This window comes from Dipteris shenzhenensis, chromosome 15 (genome assembly GCF_047967505.1).
Source record: "Dipteris shenzhenensis isolate YYH24624 ecotype China chromosome 15, Dip_SZ_1.0, whole genome shotgun sequence".
Classification (NCBI taxonomy): Eukaryota; Viridiplantae; Streptophyta; class Polypodiopsida; order Gleicheniales; family Dipteridaceae; genus Dipteris; species Dipteris shenzhenensis.
Genome location: NC_141610.1, coordinates 16,309,983 through 16,330,270, shown reverse-complemented (window position 1 = coordinate 16,330,270; position 20,288 = coordinate 16,309,983). Strand labels below are relative to the sequence as shown.

The following is a 20,288-nucleotide window of genomic DNA, read 5'->3' as shown; positions in this document are numbered from 1 at the left end:
CAGGAGGAGTAGCAGTCTTATATAGATCATCTCCTATTGGGCGATATCAGTGGAGAGGAGAGATCCATATTCTAGGTTTCTTTGGATCCGACTACGATGCATCACTAGCCGTAATCTCTTCATAGCGATCTACTACTTTCCACTAGAGACCTCACACTTTGCTAGGGCAGTATGGGAGGAGGCTGAGACATCACCATATACATCCCTCTACCGTGATATCATGGATGTCTCGAGCCGCAGAGATGTTCTCCAAGTGGGGGACTTCAACACGAGGACAGGAGCACACCACGTGCCACTACTAGATTTTCGAGAGGATGCTATTTTACTTCTCAACATAGATCTTGTTAATGCTAACATGTCACGAGTGTCTACTAATAGACGGGCCCCTATCACTTCTTATAGACATGCACTATTGGATCTAGGTATGGCACATGATCTTGTTATCTATAATGGTCTTGAGCGATGGCCCTTTCCAGGGGCTTCACATGCTTTCCGCATGAAGGGGGGTCTAGCATAGTTGATTATATCTTGGGATCCCCCACCTTCACATCACACATCACAGACTTCTCCATTTCACCCCCACTGCCTGCGGCTAATCACACATATCTCTTCTTCAATATCACCACTCCCCGCCTTGCTCTACCACTCACCACACGACCCACCTACACTACCTATCACGACATACACTTTGACCACAGCCTCTCACCCATATACTATGCACGGCTCTACACTCTACTCACCTATATTGACCATATACCCCTCCCAGAGGACCAGGCTGCGTTGATTAGCTGATCACAGCACGAAGCTGCCCTTCATGCCTTCTTGTACACCACACGTTCTACCGTCCACTGTCTTTAGGGTCCGTGCCATGTAATAGGTGGTACGATGGTGAGTGTAAGGCTCCAACTCCGATTCGAATCCCAACATGGCCTACCAAGTGGTTACGCAAGTATCGCCGTCTAGTTCGCCAAAAGAAACGAAACTTTGTCCACCAAAACAAGGACGAATTACTAAACATTCTTTTCAGTAATAATTCCAAAGACTTTTGGTGATAGTTTCTTCAACAGCAGTCCCCCTCACCACTCACAGACACTCAAGTTTGGCACAACTACACCCGCACACTATGACATCCCCGACCAGCCCACACCTGATCTCTTGCACACACCACGACCTACCTCTTGCACCCTCTTCACTAACGGAGACATCAAAGATGCGGTCATGAAGCTTCATAATGGCTGAGCCAAGGATCATGAGGGATTATGCATCGAATTTGTTGCATACGGGATTGATATCCTAGCCCCTATCCTTGCAAAGCTATTTCATGAAGCAGTTTGCCTCGGCTTCCCACGCACTTGGACCGTCAACACTATCACACCTATCCACAAGGTAGGGGATCCCATGGATCCAAGCAACTACAGGACCATTATGATCGGGCATGTCATGTCCAAGATATATGCTTCCGTGCTAGATATGGAGGTCAGTCGTCCCTATGCAAAGATGCAGGGACTCAGAGCAGATGGACAAGCAGGATTTCGACATGACCACGGGACCATGGATCATATCCTGACACTTAGGAGTGTCATAGAGGAGGCCAAGACACAGAGACAGAGGGTATATTGCTACTTTGTGGATTTCTGCAAAGCCTTCGATACAAGGCCTCGAGCATGTCTCATCAGGCGGTTACAGGAGCTGGGATATGGGCTCGAGATAGTTTGGGCTTTATGGCACTTTATGAGAGGGTTTCTGGCACGGTTCGAATGGGGGGAGGATGGACAAATGAGATCCTCAGCACCATTGGGGACAAACAAGGTTGCCCACTCTCACCGACCTTGTTTGGCCTCTACATAGACGAGCTTGAGTCTTTTATAAGGACACTAGGAGGTTATGGTTGCTCTCTTGCCAGTTATTTGCTCCAGATCCTTTTGTACACTGATGATGTGGTGCTCTTATCCTCATCTGTTGCTGAGGAGCTCCAGAGGCATCTAGATGCACTACTGGCTTTTTGAGAGTCTCATGACTTGAAGTTCAACCTAGGTAAAACCAAGGTTATGATCTTCAACACCTCCAGAGCAATTGCACACAGAGAGCAGTTTACTTTTGATGGGGCACCAGTTGAGATCGTTTCATCATACACATATTCGGGGGTTCTGTTTTCAAGACCTATCTTACCGGCGATGCAAGCACGCTTGAGTAGAGGTTACGCCTCCCTGGCCCGGCTGGAGAGACAATGCTTCCACTCGCACTTTCAGGACCTGCGGACCAAGGTTCTCCTTTTCGACTCCTTAGTCCGACCTGCGAGCATGTATGGTAGCACTTGTTGGAGACCAAACCTCTCCGACACAGAGTGGACTCGAGTGGAGAGATTACAGGTTCTTCTACTCTCGCCGATGATACGTAGCAAGCCATCTGTCCCTCATCACATCATTCAGGCTAAGTTCGAGGCATCCCCACTGCAGCTAGATGCGGCCTTCCAGACTCACTTACCTCTACCATGTTCGTGCATGTGGCTCATGTACCACAGGGCGACGCAGGCTACCTTGGTTGACACTAGCAACTCAAGGTGATCAGAGATGCTGGTACGCGCCCACATGCGGATGGTTTGAGAGATTGGGTTTTCATATAGACACGTCGCCACCTTTCTAGTACAACATTGACGCTCCGTTTGTCCCGTTCCTGGGCAATGAATTCAACCCAATCATCTAGGAGAATCTTCTACAGCTTCCACAGTTACGCTGAAACGAGTTTCAAAGCCCAGTCAAGCCTGAAACACCGTTTCAGCGAAGCCTGGATGTTGAAACGCGTTTCAAAATCTGAAATGTTTCAGAACCCTGAAATGGCTGGCTGAAACGTTTCAGCCATTCTGAAACGCATTTCAGGGCACAGAAACGGCCCGTTTAAGACAACAATGCGTCTAGGGTCTCCAAATGTCGCGAAAATCCGCCACCAGCCCGATTTTTGTCGTTTTGATCTCGATTTTGGCCTCATGCGCAATGTTTCACTCCTTCAACCTCATACTCTCTCCATCCTCAAGGTTTTCCAGCCCTCCTTAAGCCCCATTCACTCCTTTCTCTCCTGCAGGCTGCTTCAACCCTCCATCATCATCTACTCCCCTTCAGCCCTCCTTCTAAGCTCAAACTCCACTCCTTCAGCCCTCTTTCAGGCTTCAGCCCTCTTTCAACCCTCCTTCAGCGCCCTCTTTCAGCCCTCTCTTTCAACCTTCTGTTCCCTCCTCTTTCAGCCCCCACTTTCAAGTTTCAGTCCTCTCTTTCAACCCTTGGCTCTCTTTTCAGTTTCAGCCCCCCTTTCAAGCTTTTCCATGGCTTCAAGAAGCCCTATCCCTAAGTCTCGTTCCAAGGTAGAATTCACCCAAGCAGATTTTTGGTGGAGTCAAGTCGATCTCCTGAGTGCCTACGACTCCAAGAAAGGAGGCGCTTGCAAGTTCATGTGCAAAATGTGTGGATTGAAAAGAGGTGGGATTCCTGATAGGGTGAAGGCCCATCTTCTTGGCATCAAGGGAGAGGGGATTACAATATGCAATGAAATCTCCCAGGAAGAGACAGCAAGGTTGGCACGAGAGGTCGAGGCATTTCCTCCCGCGAAGAAAGCTAGGACTATTGCATCCACTGGTGGAGGAGCTACTTCAGGTGCTCATATGGTTACTGCAAAAAGGAGTCCTCTTCCCTCTACTGCTACTACTACAATTTCATCTTCTGGGAGTACACATGTTCTTGGAGATACACGTTCTACTCCTACTACATCTCCTCCTCTCCCACCTGCACGAAAGCAAAGCACCCTTTATACTGCATGCCATCCACAAAGGAAGGCACACGTAGATGCAGCCATGGCCCACTTCTTTTACTCAAATGGGATTAGTTTCAATGCGGCACGGTCTGCTTATTTCAAGGAGATGGTGTCTGAAATTACAGCCTTTAGGCCCACATACACCCCTCACACTTTTGATGCATTCAGGGGAAAGCTTCTAGAGGATGAGTTGAAGGCAGTTAATGAGGCCATTCAGCATGTTGAGGAGAAATGGCATAAGTATGGGGTCACTTTGGTAGCAGATGGTTGGAGTGATGTACGTATTCGATCACTTGAGGGCATTTTGGCATATTGCAGAGGCTCTTCTGTATACATACACTCCATAGAGTGCGGAGTATAAGAAAAAACAGCAAATGTTTTGATGCAGATGTGGGCAAATGCAGTGGAGTATGTGGGCTCGTCTAATGTTGTGCAGTTGGTTTCAGATGGCGAAAATACCAATAAGGCTGCAGGTGCATTATTGGAACAAAGGTACCCCCATATTCAATGTCCCTCCAAAAGTCAATAGGCAAACAGATGTGAGTAGAAGAAAATTTAATGAGATCAATAGATCTCAAAATGAGCTGAGAACACTCGAGAGAAGGCAACATTGGCTGAACAGCAAGTCTTGAAACTAGGGAGAAAAGTTCAAGGGGAATCAAGGATCATTAAGAAAGTGGATGGAGTTCTTGTGTTGCCCATTGTTTGAATAATCTGTTGACAGACATTGGCAAATTACCTTGGGTAAAAACTGTAATTGATAATGGAAGAGAGATAGTTGGGTTCATTACATGCCATCATTTTTCCCTCTCTTTGTATCGCACCTATGCAAGCAAGGAGCTTTTGAAGTATGCAGAGACAAGGTTTGCATACAATAATCTGATGCTACGCAGGCTCATTGAAATGCGACCTGCGCTCAAGTAGGTTGTGGCAAGCCCACGGTGGGATGCATGGCTCACTTCAAAGCAAGCACTTGGGATATTGGTCTACGATTTGTGCATAGGCAGCGATGACTTTTGGGCTGATGCATCACACTTGTATGACTTGTGTAAGCCGATTGTCTTGCTGCTGAAAAAGATTGATGGAGACAGGCCTTTTATTGGCAAGGTATATGAGGGGACGGATCGTGTGATAGAAAATATCAGAGTGTTAGAGAAAGATCCCTGCACTTTGAAAGAGCTAGAGGACTTGGCCATGACTAGGTGGAATCAGTACTACTCTCCCATTCATGCTGCATTTGTGTTGGACCCAAAGTCTCAACACAAGGCAACTGCACAACAAAGTGATGCAGAGGAGGTCCGTGGTTGGAACCTCACTCTTCAGAAGATGGTGCCAACGCCAGAAGCTCGCTGGACAGTGAAGGACCAGCTTGCCAATTACCGCAATAAGGAGGGCATATTTGGATGGCCAGATGTCCAACAATACAGGTAATCTTAACTCATTTAATGATTCATAATTTTCAGATTTCATGAGCTTTGCCATACATCTGAATTTTATGAGCCTTAAAATTTGAGATTTCAGTTGGGTCTGTTACATGGTGGGAGGATTATGGAGCTGATTCCCCAGAGCTGCAATCGCTTGCCATTCGGATTCTAAGCCAGGGTTGTAGCTCCTCCTCTTGTGAGCGCATGTGGAGCAGCTTTGTCCACATCCATACAAAAAAGAGGAACCGTCTCAAAGCACATAGGGCAAACAATCTTGCCTTTGTTAATGCAAACTTGCGTTTGCTTAACAAGATGAGACAAGAGTACACTCATGACAAGTTCATTGGTTTTTATAAGCCTGATGAGGCCCTTACTAATAATGATGAGGAGAGGGAGGACGACGACGACGATGAGGAGATGGCAGTGGAGGAGGAGGTTCTCTTGAGCAGCTGAGCTATCTAGATTCTACATTCTAGATTTTGATCATATCATCAGTGATGTAGTGGCTGGCCTTAAGGCTTAGAGCCCAGGCTTTTGGGAATCTGAATTTTGTACTTTGGACTCTTGAGTCTTGAGTCTTGACTCTTGACAATGAGACATATATGAATCATATATTACATTGCCTTTGGCATTTTGTAACTTGTCAATCTTCAGCTTTTCTCATTGATTTCAGATTTGTCATTTATATTTGTATTGCTCACTGCTGAGTTAACTTCTAAGTTCTAATTTGTAACTTGTTCTAAGTTCTAACTTCTAAGTGACATTGTGGTAAGTATTATTCGCTATATTTTAAGTTGCAGGTAGGCTTTTGGCTGTAGCATTCTAGATGTGTGTGTTCTCATCTCGAAACCCCCCTTTCTACCCCCCCCCCCTCTCTTGCGGACGTGGCGCTTCCCCATTTCAGCCCTCCCAAAAATCCCGAAACGTTTCCGTTTCCGTTTCTGTTCCCGGTTCCCCATTTTCGTTTCCCCTAACCATGACAGCTTCACACATTCAGGGCCTGGCTAGCATAGGAAAAGCTCCCTGTGAAGCTCAGTTTCTATCATTGGCTAGAAATTGTGCAGATTTGGTCACATTTGCAATATTGCAGATTTGGTTTCCCCGTTTCAGCCCTCCCAGAAATCCCGAAACGCTTCTGTTTCCGTTCCCTATTTCCCATTTTCGTTCCCCTAACCATGATAGCTTCACACATTCAGGGCCTGGCTAGCACAAGCAGAGCTCCTTGTGAAGCTCAGTTTTTTTGATTGGCTAGAATTGTGCAGATTTAGTAACATTTGCAATATTGCAGCTTAATTGGAAGCTTTTCAAAATTTGCCCTCTTTTTTGGCATATTTGCCCTCTCAGAATTTGGGGCTTTTGCCAGTTTTCCTGTTATTTGCAGTGACCTTTGCTTGATACAACCAAATTTGGGTTTGATTAGCATTTGCCCTTTGATTTGGTACTTGCCTTCAAAATTTGGGGCTTTTGCCACTTGTGCATTCCACTTGGCTCTCATGCCTCGGAGGTTGCTTTAAAGGGACATTTAGGCACTATTCGTGGGCACATTGTACTTAGATTTGCCTTAGATAGATTTGCAGGTATGATGTATACTCAGAGCCGCATTGATTTGAGGATGAAGATGTAGAGGCACTGTGATGGGAAGTAATGGAGTCGACCACCTATTGCTGTGTGTCATCCTAATTAGAACTGACCAATATGTTGGGCCTGTTGGAAGCGCTATGTCACACCTTTTGCCTTTTTGGATGGCTTCCCTCATGCCATTCTGAACCATTTGAACCTCCTGTTTGACCAAGAGGACTGTGTGACCATCTGTGTACTACTCATCCTTGAACAAAAGGGAGCGAATATTGGGTCATGGGGAGCTTGGGCTGGTCGTTTCCTCTTATCTGGCAAAACCAAGTGGGGTAGACGTGACATGAGAAACAAAATATTTAGCTAGCTTGATATAGCTTTGGTATGGAACTTAAGGATAGCTGACAGATGGAGATGGAGGCAGCGAACACGTGGGTACACCCATAGACAAACACCACCGAGGGAAACAGGAAAAAGGGGGGAAATGAAGTGACACATACAAAAGTAAACAGGGGGTAGGTTGTCTGCTGGCGCATAATGAATAAACGAGTGCAAGACCAGAGAAAAACCGTTAGACAGCATGAGAAATAGAACAAATAGTATTAGACATGAAGAAAACATAGGGAGGATGGGAAAGGAGAAAAAGGCATATAAGCTCAAAACAAAGGTGAACAGGTGCTATTTTGATCTACATTCCTTCCAAGAGGTAGATCTTCCTTCTAATCTCTATCTTTGTCCTCTTCTTACGCCAACATCTCATTAAACAGGTTGTCACACTTGGAAAGCGCAGACATTTCCGTATTACTCAATAGATCTTTACAAAAGTCTCAAGTCAACCCTTAGAGATGTGCCTTTTTCCAAAATTAGCTCAAAGAGTATCGAAAAACAAAAGTAGATTGGGCATATTTGACATACTGCTGTCATAATAAACTGCAAAAGTTACATCACAAAGATAAAAAGAAAGATGGATCTATGCCGTGGAGTTACAATAAGATGCATACGATGGACTGATAAAGATGTCGTTCTCGATCGGATCTCCAATTCCATGGTCAAATGAAGGAGCATATCCCCATCCCTGATACAGAAAATCCTTGCTTGCTTCAATGTTGGCAATTGATATCCACACCCCGAAAATTGTATCATCAACTCATCAAGCGAGAAGAAGTGATACATTTGTAAGTAAGACTAATCACTTGCAGACTGCACAGGAAGAACATTATTGTGGCTGTAAACTCTTAAATCTCTGCCCATCAGACCACAACACTGCTATGAAATGTCACATTTTTACCTGACTACGTAAAGTAGTGAGGCACTTTACAAGTCCAGCAGGGTCAAATGTCCATGGTGCTGAGAAAATACAAAGGAGCTTGTAAGCACCTTCTATTTCCAAACATACTTACTTCTTAAATTGTGAGCTATTAGCAAACACTCTGAAAAAGAACTTGCAGATGCAAAGTAAAGGAAGGGGAGAGGGGGGGGGGGAAGCAAGATGATTAGAAAATCATAATCCGTTGTTACTTCTTCTAATAAGTACTGAGAATATCACTGACCTCCTCGACGAGCATAAGCTTCAACTGGGTCCTGTGAGTATCAAGTCACAAAAAGGTCCATTAACTGAGATGTTTTGTTGGACCATTTGCCCCATCTATTTCCTAGGTCCCCTTCTTTCCTTATGACCTACCTTCTGAAATTGGATAAATACTGAGAAAAATACTCCAAAAGGAAGTAAAAGAAACTTTCAACTTCAAGCTTAGCACAACAGGACTTCCAGCATATGATGAGCAGTTTCCTTTCAATTACCACCTGACCTTGCCACCATAGGTTCAGCCAAGGGATTCAGCCAAGGGAAATGTCAGCTTACTGTATACATCCCAGATATTGGCATTGCCCAACAAACTGAAAACTTACCAAAGCTGCTTCCAGAAGCAATAAAATCTCCTTTGTTTGGATTATTACTGAGCAATAGCTTTGGAAATCAAATTCTGGCTTCCATGCCGTCCTCAACCATAAACTAAGTTGCACAACATCCATGCACATGAAGGGCGCACAGTGTGGTTTTTTACACCTTCGTGTTCCCCATCCCCAGACTAACATGCTCATCTGACTTAAGCTCTTTCCCCTGTTTATGGTTCACCACCCAGGATATATAAAAGAGGGTTACTCCATCGCCCTCACCTGTAAAGGATGCTTGTGGCCAAGGTGGCAAGGCTCTAATAGAAGGGCTCTGGATAATAGATTTCTGGCTTTGCTAAACATCATTTAGATATTTTCTTGCTATAATGTCTCCATTCAAGTCCCAACCCCTCCATTCTATAACCCATTTGCCCTTGTCCTAAGTTGTGGACTAGCCAGATCCTCTCTTCCTCCTCCTATGCTCTTCCCTGACTCTTCTCCAAAACAGCACTTAGGCGTCTGGAAGTTCTCTTAGGGATGCAAAACAAACACAGGAGAACTCCTTGGGGGAGTTTGATAGAAGTAATTGTTTTCCAACTCTGTCCATTCAGTCATCATTTATGAATGTTCTGTTTTGGAACACGAGAAAGGGAAACGAGTAAAGAGAAAATTCAACCTTAGAGCACACAAACTTGCTAGCAAAGGTAAGGTTTTTTAAGCTTGACAGAGGGAAACTGTATTTTCAATGCATACAATGAATCGTCAAAATCAAGAGGACCCAAGTGGAGTTCAGTATGGGTCGCTGCTCATAAAAAGTATACAAGGTGGACCTTGGTTGGTTTGTGGAGATGGGGGATGAGTTGAAACAAGCCTGCCAAACAGTAAGAAGGCAGTAAGAGATTTAGTGCAAACGAAGCTTTTGAAGAATCTGACAACCCTGAACAAAATAATGACCTAATAAGGACAAAAATCCCATAAACAGGTAGATGGAAAGAGGATACCTTAAGGCCAATGCCTCTAGATTGAAAACAGGTCATACACAAAGAAAGCATTGGATAACAAAGCCTTGAGATATGATAGATGGAAATCAGCATTACAATTCGAATCAGAAAGGAACAAAAAGAGGGGGGAACAGAGATGATGATGATGATATATTAGCGTCCTCCGGAGGCCAGTGAGACATGACCTATGGGACCTAGCAAGAACATTACATAGTCTCTTTTGAGTGATAAGAGGGTTCAATTCTTATGCAGTTTGTCACAATTTCTTGTCTAAGCTCAAAAAAAGAGACATAAAAATGTACCTAGAAGATGGGGATTTCTATGGATGATCTCAAGATGGATAGATTGGCACATTGGGTGATCAATGCCGAAAAGTGCACTCTAATGTTGGCATAGGCTGGGCATGTGAGTGTGAAGTGCTCCTCATCTTCAATGTCATGACCTTGACATAATGTGCATACTCGATCTTTTCTATCTAGACCACTCCATGCTCCGGTTTCAATGGCCAAGTCATGGGAGCGAATGCGAAGAAGTGTGATAGCATGCCTTGCCTTGGGAGACATGGGAATGACAATATGTGGTTCGGTGCGCCCTGGTGTCGCTTTATATGTTTCCCAACACGTTGGATTGATCCCAGAGAGGGAGGGAGGGAGCGAGGAAGGAAAGAAGAAAGAAGATGTTATCAAGGGTCCACTGCAAACCTGAAAGGTCTACGGGTTGATGGAACCACACCATAGCATAATCCAAAAGGAGATCCCCTTTACTACCTTTGTCAAAGCTACAACTGAAGCATCCCATCTAATTCGCAAATAGCAAGGTTCTAGGATGGATGCGTACCAGTTTTAGATTAGAGTCTTTATACATCAGTCACAGACAAAGAGACTTCTGGATAATGACAATCACAATGAAAGCATGAACATATCTTCATAACAAGTGTAATTAATACCATGTTTTACCTTTCTGACAAGAAATATGCCACACACTCTTAGTAGCAGCTGTGGTCACACAACTGGCACAGATCCAAAGCTATATAACAATCACCAGTTCTCTATTGATTCAAAATTTGAAACTTGGTTTCATCGAAATGCTAGTCATACTATCAGACAGCATCCATGTAATATGCACGAAGACTCCATATCAGAAAATTAAAGCATGCTTTGGGCTGTTCTTTTCTTACCTCCATTGCATCAAGTTGCCACCGATACAAATGGAAACCATCCATAGGTAAGGAAACAGCTATATCTTGCAAGGTGGCTTGAACTCCATTATTTTCAGTTGCTTTTTCTTGATGCCATAATGTATTAAATCGCTTAGCAACCTCATTTGCAACAGTGGACTTTCCAGACCCAGGAGGACCAGCCAATCCAACCATAATCCTGTTTGCAAATGCATTATAAGTAAGCTTTAATAATTTGCAACATTTGGAGACATATTTGTAATAATAGTATTGTAACAAAAAACTATTCTAGATAGTAAGGTACAATAAGGGACTAATCAAATATGCTTGAAGAAAGACAGTCTAAAGAATGCCATAATCTGCCCCATCCCTCACCGTCGCTCCTTACCTCCTGCAAGCCCCCTTTCATCTCTTCCCATGGCTTCCCCGGACCCTCCCTCTCACATTTTCCTCCCTTGCCGGCATCTTGCTCTCCCCATTCTCTCTCTCTTCAAGTTCACCCTCTCGGCCCTGCCTTTTACCTTACTTTTGGCATTACTTTTTATTTCACCTTTTTAAGCCCTTCAAAGTGCAACAGTACAGGAATCGAGAATGCAAGACACAAAAGAGTGTATTCCACCATGCACCACCAACAACTGAAAATACAAGAGAGAGTTGAGTCACGTAGGAAACTCATAAAAAGCCAAAGCTACAGTTAACTGACCTACACTGTTGTAAATGCCCCTAAGATTCCCCCCTCAATGGTATGTGGCTCATGAAAACGTCTCAGGAATACCTACTGTACCTCAAGTACCCTGGTTGTGTTGGAATTTATTGCATCTCATGTGTGGAGAGAGAGGGCTCCTATGTGGGTGTGCCTGCCCAGAGTGAACTGTAGGTAATGAGTCCTTTCTCACTGTGTTTTCCACAGATGTCAGGGTTAGAGGTGGCGTTAGAAGGCCTGACGCCTAGTACAGGCCACAGAATGGCCCAGTGACCAGGCCACAAAGCGGTCAGTAAAAGGCCAGCTTGTGAGCTTGACCAGGGTCGGGTCAACCAACCTGACCAGGTCGGGTCAACCCAACCAGATCTGGTCGGGTCAATCAGCTAGTTCCCAGTTGGGTGATCAGTCAACTGCTGCCAGGGCTTCCCCTACAAATAGGTCCCCTCTTGCCACTCTGAGTGTTCCATTTCATTCTCACACTCACACCATTTTCTGGCACTGTATTTCCATGCTATGAACGAAGTTATCTTGCTTGAATCTGCATCGCTCTCTCTCTCTCTCTCTCTCTCTCTCTCTCTCTCTCTCTCTCTCGTTATCATGACCGCCAACCCTATTACGAGGTTCATTTCGACCACCAGTTCGATGATGTATATAGCCAGAACCTCAGCCGCCTACTCCGTCCTCATCTATTAGATGCTCTACCATCCACGCAGGACCGGTGGGAACTTGTACATACTTCACTCGTTTCTGCCGCTCACATGTCGTTCCCTGCCACATGTCATTCGTCTAGTCCCCCACCGGTTGGTCTTGTTCCTTGCAACGGTTGGTATGACGAGGAGTGTAAGGAACTCCGCAGGAAACTTCACCTTGAGACCAAGGAGAAGTCTCCCCTCCTTGCCGAAACCAAGAGAGACTACAAGTGGTTGGTTAGGCGCAAGAAATGCCAATTTCTAGCCCGGAATGAGGAGGAGCTGAGAAGCTTGCTTTTCAGCTGTGACTCCAAGGAATTCTGGAGAAAATTCCTCCACTCGAAGTCTCAGGGCCCCCTCACAGATCCACGTGTCTAGTCTGCATACACTTCAGCTCTATACGATGTTCCAGATCAGCCAGCCATCGATTTATCCCATTCCCCTAGGCCAGCTTCATCTAGTCTCTTCACACCAGATAGTGTCCGTGCAACAGTCCACCGATTGAAGAACGGGAGAGCTAAGGATCATGATGGATTGCAAGCGGAGTATGTAATCCATGGGATTGATGCCTTAGATTTTGTTCTTTCCCATCTCTTCAATGAGTCTGTTTGTACAGGCCTACCACAGTCCTGGTTAGGCAATACCATAGTACCTATCCACAAGTCGGGGGACCCTATGGAGCCGTCGAATTACAGGACCATCATGATTGGCCACGTTATGGCCAAGATCTATGCATCAGTTTTGGAAAGCCGTATAAATGACCATGCCGAGATTATATTACTCAGAGCCAGAGGGCAGGCTGGATTTCGCAGGGATCATTCGACACTTGACCACATCCTCATACTCAGGGCACTGGTAGAGGAGGCGAAGTCACGAAGGCAACGGCTTTATTGTTGCTTCGTGGACTTCAGAAAGGCATTTGACACAGTTCCGCGATTCAGATTGTTTCAGAGGATTCGCCAGATGGGCTTCAGTGGACAGATACAGTGGGCTATCATGGCTTTGTATGAGAGGGTCACTGGTCGGGTTCGGACACGTGAGGGGCTCTCAGAGGAGGTATGCAGCACGATTGGGGTAAAGCAGGGTTGCCCGCTCTCTCCTACTCTCTTTGAATTATATATTGATGAGCTAGAGATGTTTGTACAGATGACAGGCGGTGTGGGCTCTACTCTCTCAGGATCCTCCATTCCTATCCTCCTGTATGCGGACGATGTGGTTCTCATTTCCTCTACTGCTCAGGGCCTCCAGGCACATATTGAGGCACTCCACAGGTTTTGCCAGGATAGGGGGTTGACCGTAAACCTTGGCAAGACCAAGGTTATGGTTTTCAACACCTCTGATCGTATTTACAGCACGGATGAGTTTTGCTTCGCTTATGACAGACAGCCCATTGAGCTTGTTAGAGAGTACACTTATTTGGGGGCAGTTTTCAGGGGACCGGTTTTCACCATGACATATGCAGCACGAGATAGGATTAGTAAAGGGTATGCTTCGTTGGCTCATCTTGAGCGTCAGTGTTTTCAGTCCCACTTTCAGCATCCCGATACGAAATCCTTGCTTTTTGATACATTGGTAAGACCAGCTGCGATGTATGCAGCTCCTTTCTGGACAGGAGACCTCGGCGCTGCAGATTGGAGACGAGTAGAGAGGTTACAGATCATCATGTTCTCTCGGCTCATTAGGACCAAGGCTACAGTTCCGCACGAGATCATGCTAGCAGAGTTTGGAGCTACTCCCCTTGCATTGGATGCAGCGTTTTAGTCGGTCATGTATTTGCACAGGGTTAGGGAGTTTGGAGACTCAGCAGCAGGCAGAGCTCGGTTGCCATGGTTAGCACTTGCATCTTCTATGGAGTTGGCACGATCTGGGGCCCGATACTACTGGTACTTCAGACTCACTAGGTGGCTCACATCTCTTGGACCAGACATGGATAGACTACCTCCCTTCCGATACAGCATAGATGCCCCTCATCTCGAGTTGACTCGCCACGAGCTTAGCCAGGTCACGAGAGCAGACTTGCTGCAGCTTCATACGTATCGCACTTGGATTTATCCCACGCAGCTTCCGACGAAGATGGCCACATATCGTGACCACTTCCTTCGGATCTCAGAGGATGGATTTGTCATTCCACCAGGCTATACAGGTATCCACATGTCCCACTCACTGAGGATTGCACTTGGCCAGCTTAGAGTCTCTTCGCATCAGCTCGAGATAGAGGCTGGTAGGATGCGACGCATGGAGGATGGACGGCGACCAGGCCGAGAGACCAGGATCTGCCCTTGTTGCACCATGGGAGAGGTGGAGTCAGAGGAGCACTTCATTTGCAGATGCCCGCTATATTATGAGCTCAGAGGTAGATTCCACTGTCTCTGCACGGATGGCTTTGGACCTCTCTCACGAGTGATGGACTACGAGGATCAGCATTGCCTAGCTCTTTATGTCAGGGAGGCCACTATGCTTCGACGAGACTACCTCAGAGACCATCAGCACAGACCGGAGCGTGATAGAGCCCAGCCTGATAGAGCTCAGGCACACGCTATACCAGAGGACAGAGACCAGGAGGAGCACGAGGAGGTCAGAGCTCACACAGGACACATGCCTCCACCCTGTGGATGTACATATGAGATGGTTTGTAGACGCCGCAGGATCTTGTTACATAGGGGACGTACTCGCCGCTTCATCTCCAGACGATCCAGGATGATGGCAACTTTTCGGAGGAGACTTACTCATGGAGATCTCGCCCCACCAGCCGCTCACCTCACCTTTGCTCAGATTTGTACTCTCATAGCAGGAGGCAGAGTCGATGGACAGGATTTCCAATATTATTTTGGTTCTCAGACTCCGTGACACCTGGACTTGTATCTTTGCATTGGCATATTGTACTCATCCCCCCATTTTGCACCCAGGGGCGGTTTCCTTGCATCTAGTTTACTTTGTTTTTAGGCTCAGATTTGACATTATGTACTTTCACTTGCATTGTATTGCGTAGCACTTAGATGATATTCGACGATGCCTCTTCTTTGTGGCACGTTGATTTTGTGCTATCTTGTATGCAGAGTTCTTGATGTCCCATGGGCCCATTTTGGCCTTTAGTGGACAATAATACACTTTCTTTCTTTCTTTCTTTCTCTTGTATGCAGAGTTCTTGATGTCCCATGGGCCCATTTTGGCCTTTAGTGGACAATAATACACTTTCTTTCTTTCTTTCTTTCTCTCTCTCTGTCTTACTCTCTCTGAAGTTTATGCTTCTGCAATGTGTGCAACGTCCAATTTGCTTAAGAAAGGAGTATGTTCTTTTCTAGTGTTTGTACGCGATAAGCAACCAAGTGAAGAAAAGTCAGATTCTCTCACAAAAGAAAGATTAGATTTTCTTCACGAATTCTCTAGTTGCTTCTCTCAAGAACTTCCTAGTCACCTCCCTCGTGAGAGACCAAAAGATCACAAAATTGACAGAGTTCCAGGGTCTTCACCTCCAAATAGACCCCCATATAGAGTTAGTCAATCCCAGCAGGATGAAATCTTCAAGCAAGTTCAAGAACTCTTGGAGAAGGGATTGATCCAACCCAGTAGTTCTCCCTTTTGCTCTCATGTCTTACTAGTCCAAAAGAAGGATAAAACCTTCAGGAGGTGCATAGACTATAGAGCCTTAAACAAACACACGGTTAAGAACCATTTCCCGATTCCTCGTATAGACGATATCTTTAATCGTTTGGGAGGATTTGAAATTTTCAGCCGCATAGATCTTAAGAGTGGCTACCATCAAGTACGAGTTGTACCTGAGGACATTCATAAAACAGCCTTCCAAACCACATTTGGGCTGAATGAATATATGGTAATGCCATTTGGCCTTACCAATGCCCCAGCCAATTCAATAGGCTGATGGAACGGTTGTTCAGGAACTATGGACAGTTCATTGCCATCTTCTTTGCTGACATCCTCATTTTCAGCAAGAATGAGGAAGAGCATAAGGAGTATCTAAAGATTGTATTTCAAATCTTAGCTGAAAATGCTCTTCACATCAATGAGAAGAAAAGTGAGTTCTTTCTTCATGAGATTCACTATCTTGGTCACATTATCTCACGAGAAGGTGTCCGTATGGACCTAGCCAAGATAAAGACAATTGTAGAGTGGCTTGACCTGAAGAATGCCCATGAGGTAAGGTCTTTTCTAGGCCTATGCTCATATTACCAAAGGTTTATTTGGCATTTTGCTGAACTTGCAGCCCCTCTACATGATATCACTAAGAAAAATCTGAAGTTCAGATGGACCCAAAAAGAAAAGGACTCTTTTAATGCTCTAAAGCATGCCCTGACTACAGCTCCTGTACTTATCATTCCTGACTTAAGGAAACCATTCCTAGTAGTAGTTGATGTTATGCTCTATCCGAGATAGCATGACCTCGGAAAGATCGGTGGGCATTTTCTCTTAGATGACCGACTTCTGTAATATTTTATGTGCGTAAATAAAATGGTCAGGGGAAGTAACTGCCAAGGTCCTAGTGAGGGTGTATTGGCATCGACTAGGTGGTTCTAAGTGCTCAGGCCTAGGTGCACCTAAATGTGTTAAAAAATGCCAAGGGGCAAATGTTTTAATTGTGCCCCAAGAGAGGGGTACATGGTGTACCAAGCTAAAGGTCTAGAATGATGACATGTGGCAGAGGGAACCATCTAGGGAATTGTGGGCTTGTGGATAGGCATGAAGAAATGAATTACGTATCTTTGTGAGCATGTGATCCATGAGATTGGCTGGGAGGAAATACTGATGCCAGCACCTGTGAGCTAATTAGAATCAACGAAAACCAGAGAGATTAGAAATTGTTCGTTTCATTTGGTATTAGAGCAGGTGAGCATTCATGCTGGACGAAAGGAGCGCAGACGGAGGATTACTTCGTGGAGAGAGGTATGACGAGGGGGAAAGCAGCGGGGTAGGCTGACGATGAGCTGTGATGGCATGGCGCACCTTCAACTATTTGATGGACAAGCCTCGCGTGCTGGTGGTTGATGCCAGAAGCTTAAGCTCTTACTCTACTGGCCACATTCGGAACTTCATCTGTGTAAGGAAACGCAAGGCTGTGGTTTTGCAAAATGAGGAAACAGGTTTTGGAGCAAGTGCACCCTTTCGAACTTTGGTAAATCAGGCGTGGCGATGGACGATGCACGGACAGCGATATAGCCCGTGAGCGAGGTGTTGGCGGTGTCAAGCGTATCAGTGGCCTCATCGACGAAGGAAGCGCTGATTTCCGCTCTTCAAGCAGTCCCGACGTGAGAAGCCAGGTCCTCACGTCAAGAAGCCCGCTCTGCGATCTGTCACCACGTACGTCTTTGCAAGCTTTGTAGATTGGAGGTCCTTCGACGTGATAAATGATCCCCTTTTTTTTGGTTCGTAAGGGATCGTCAACTTTGGGCTGCATTGAAAAATTTGATCGACAGGGGTAATCACTTGAGGCTGGCCGTTGCCTAGCTCGAAGCCCTACGCGTCAACAAGCCTACCAATCTGTTCACCAAACCAGAGCCAGTTGGTCCAGTTAGTGTAACCAGACAGTTGTCCATCCAATTACTGTGGAGAAAAAAAAAAGAGGTTTTTGGTCACCAGTTTCCACTTATCTGCTGTCAGTTAATTTCTTGTCAGAAAGACAAAGTTTTGCAGAAATCTAGAGACTTGCAAAGGCTTGGGCAGAAGAAAGAAGTTCGGGACATCTGCACTACGTGGAACATCCAGGGAGTATCTTTTTTTTTTCTTTTATACAAATTTTCAGCTCGCACTCTATTTACTCCTGTACAGCAAAAGGGGAATTCCAAGTGTGATATACTTTTGGGGTTTTGACGTACAGAAAGAAGTTGAAAAAATAAATAAAATTCTATTTTTCCATTTGAAAGAATGGAGGCAGAGGGACAAGATTCCAGGGTAAATCCTAGTAAATCTAGAGCGCAGTCTACACGACAAGTGTCCCATCACACAACACCTACTCTGGTGGGTAGTATTTATGTACTAGAAGATGCTTTACAGCAGATCATGAACCAGCAGCTTCAAGTGAACGCTGGTCAAAATGAAATTAGGGAGATGGTGCAAGCCTTGTCGGCTAGACCATCTAGAAATGAAAAGGACAAAGCTCCAACAAAGCCAGAGCCCAGTATACACTCATCAAAATGTGCGAAGGTCAAGGTACCTAATATTGCCAACTATAGACCGGAGAAGTACGCTGGTCGGATGACTGAGCGCAGTTCTGATGTGATCGAGGTTTGGTTACGCAAGTGGGAAGAAGCCTTCGCCATTTGTGAAATCAGATCTGATCTAAAGAAAATCCGCGAGACCACTCACCTGTTTATTTAGGCAGCGGATAGATGGTGGATTAAGCAACAGAAAGATCAAGTTGCCCCTACCACCTGGGAAGGGTTTAAAACTGAATTTAAGAAACACTTTCTTCCACCCGACGAAGAGTCGGGATGCTTATAGAAACCTTCGCCAAAGGAATTTGTCGGTGGCAAAGTACACTGACAAATTCAGGGAATGTGTTATGAAAATAACAGACCCTCTCCCTATGTCGGTTCAGTTGAAAGACTATATCTATGGACTGAACGACAAGATTAAAATGGAAGTTCTGGCTAAATATGTGACTACATTAGATGAATCTATTGTAGTAGCCCTGAACTACGAGGATACCAGAGGCAGACCTAGTGGGTTTGTGCAGGCAGGGACTCAGCATGAGTACTCGAGAAAAGGGGGATTTCAAAGGAAATGGACTTCAAAGACAAGTGTCTCGCAGCCAAGTGGCCAAACCAAGTAGGTGAAGCCGGTTGAGGGACAAGCAAAGACAAGTACCACCATTGGGGTGCAAAGAAAAGTAACTCCAATGGCAGCCCGGGCTTGGTCAAAGTCCTCATTGACCCCTGAGCAAAAAGAAAAAGCTAGAAAAGAACGATTGTGCTTCGGCTGCCTTCAGCAACATCAGTGGAAAGATTGTCCACTAAACAAGGACCGTCGCACAGCCAATATGATAATATCTTAATGCGGCGCGGAAATGCAGGAGAGTCCCAATGCGGAACATATGCAGATGCAATTGGCGGGACCTTCTCAGAGGTTAGTACCTGTGTTGTTAAGTGTGTCTGTTACTAAGTTAGTAAGCAGTGCACCTGATAACATCCTTGCAACGCCCACAGCAACGGGGTATACGGTTTTCGATGAGCCCGAGTTGATTAAAATGAAAGGGCAAGGTGATGTGATTGTGTTGTTTGACTCAGCCTCAACACACAATGTAATTAACTCGAAGCTTATTAAGAGGCTCAAGTTGAAAACTAGTCCGTTTGACTATGCTTATACGGTCAGAATGGCGGACGGAAGTGCAACTGAAGTATGGGACCAAAGGGTTACCCAGTTGGAACTTCGAATTCAAGACTATGTTGAGAAGCTGAACTTTGAATTGACCAGGCTAGCTCACGTAGATATAGCCCTAGGCATGGCTTGGCATTTTTGAAAAAATCCAACCATTGATTGGAAAAAGCATATTTACCAGTTCAAGACAAAGAAAGTGGCTGCGATACTGACTTGGCCAATCCCTCAGAGTCTGACCGCTTTGCGATCATTCTTGGGATTTGTCCAATTTTATAGCAATAGATTTATCCTTGACCACCACGAGATGGCATGTGTAACCACCATGAGATGGCATGAGAAACTATGTGACTAGATGAATCCTTGACAAAGCAAGAGGCAAACCCTTAAGGGGGGCTATGTTGGGATAAATGTGATCAAGGGGCTTGCTCTAAGGTGCATGTGTGCATCTAGGGAGTCACATGTGTGTGTGTGTGTGTGTGTGTAGTAGAAGCACATCTAGTGCTATGAGGTGTCAAACCATGACACACGTGATGATGTAATGCAAAGGCCCCCACATGGGAGGTTCCCTTGATTTAGGCAATTCCTATAATGTAGGGGCTGATTGCCAGTCATGTAGGGGAGGTGCCTATGATCTAGGACACCTTCCTCTCCACTCTATATAAGGGAGGTTCTCCCTTCATTTCAATACACATGCTTTTG

General features: G+C 45.4%; 1 protein-coding gene across 8 annotated transcripts in view; it reads right to left on the bottom strand.

Annotated features, from left to right (window-relative positions):
• LOC147893446 (P-loop containing nucleoside triphosphate hydrolases superfamily protein) overlaps window positions 1-20,288 on the bottom strand; it is an 80,578-nt gene that overhangs the window by 44,170 nt on the left and 16,120 nt on the right. For 7 of the 8 annotated variants that reach the window (XM_087385782.1, XM_087385784.1, XM_087385783.1 and 4 more), the window contains 4 exons: window positions 10,869-11,067; window positions 8,348-8,378; window positions 8,086-8,144; window positions 7,799-7,872 (listed from right to left, as the gene is read on the bottom strand). In XM_087385782.1, coding sequence (XP_087241908.1) covers window positions 7,799-7,872; window positions 8,086-8,144; window positions 8,348-8,378; window positions 10,869-11,067 — 363 coding nt within the window. The remainder of the gene's footprint in view (window positions 1-7,798; window positions 7,873-8,085; window positions 8,145-8,347; window positions 8,379-10,868; window positions 11,068-20,288) is intronic. The other variant, XM_087385786.1, reaches the window with a different exon arrangement.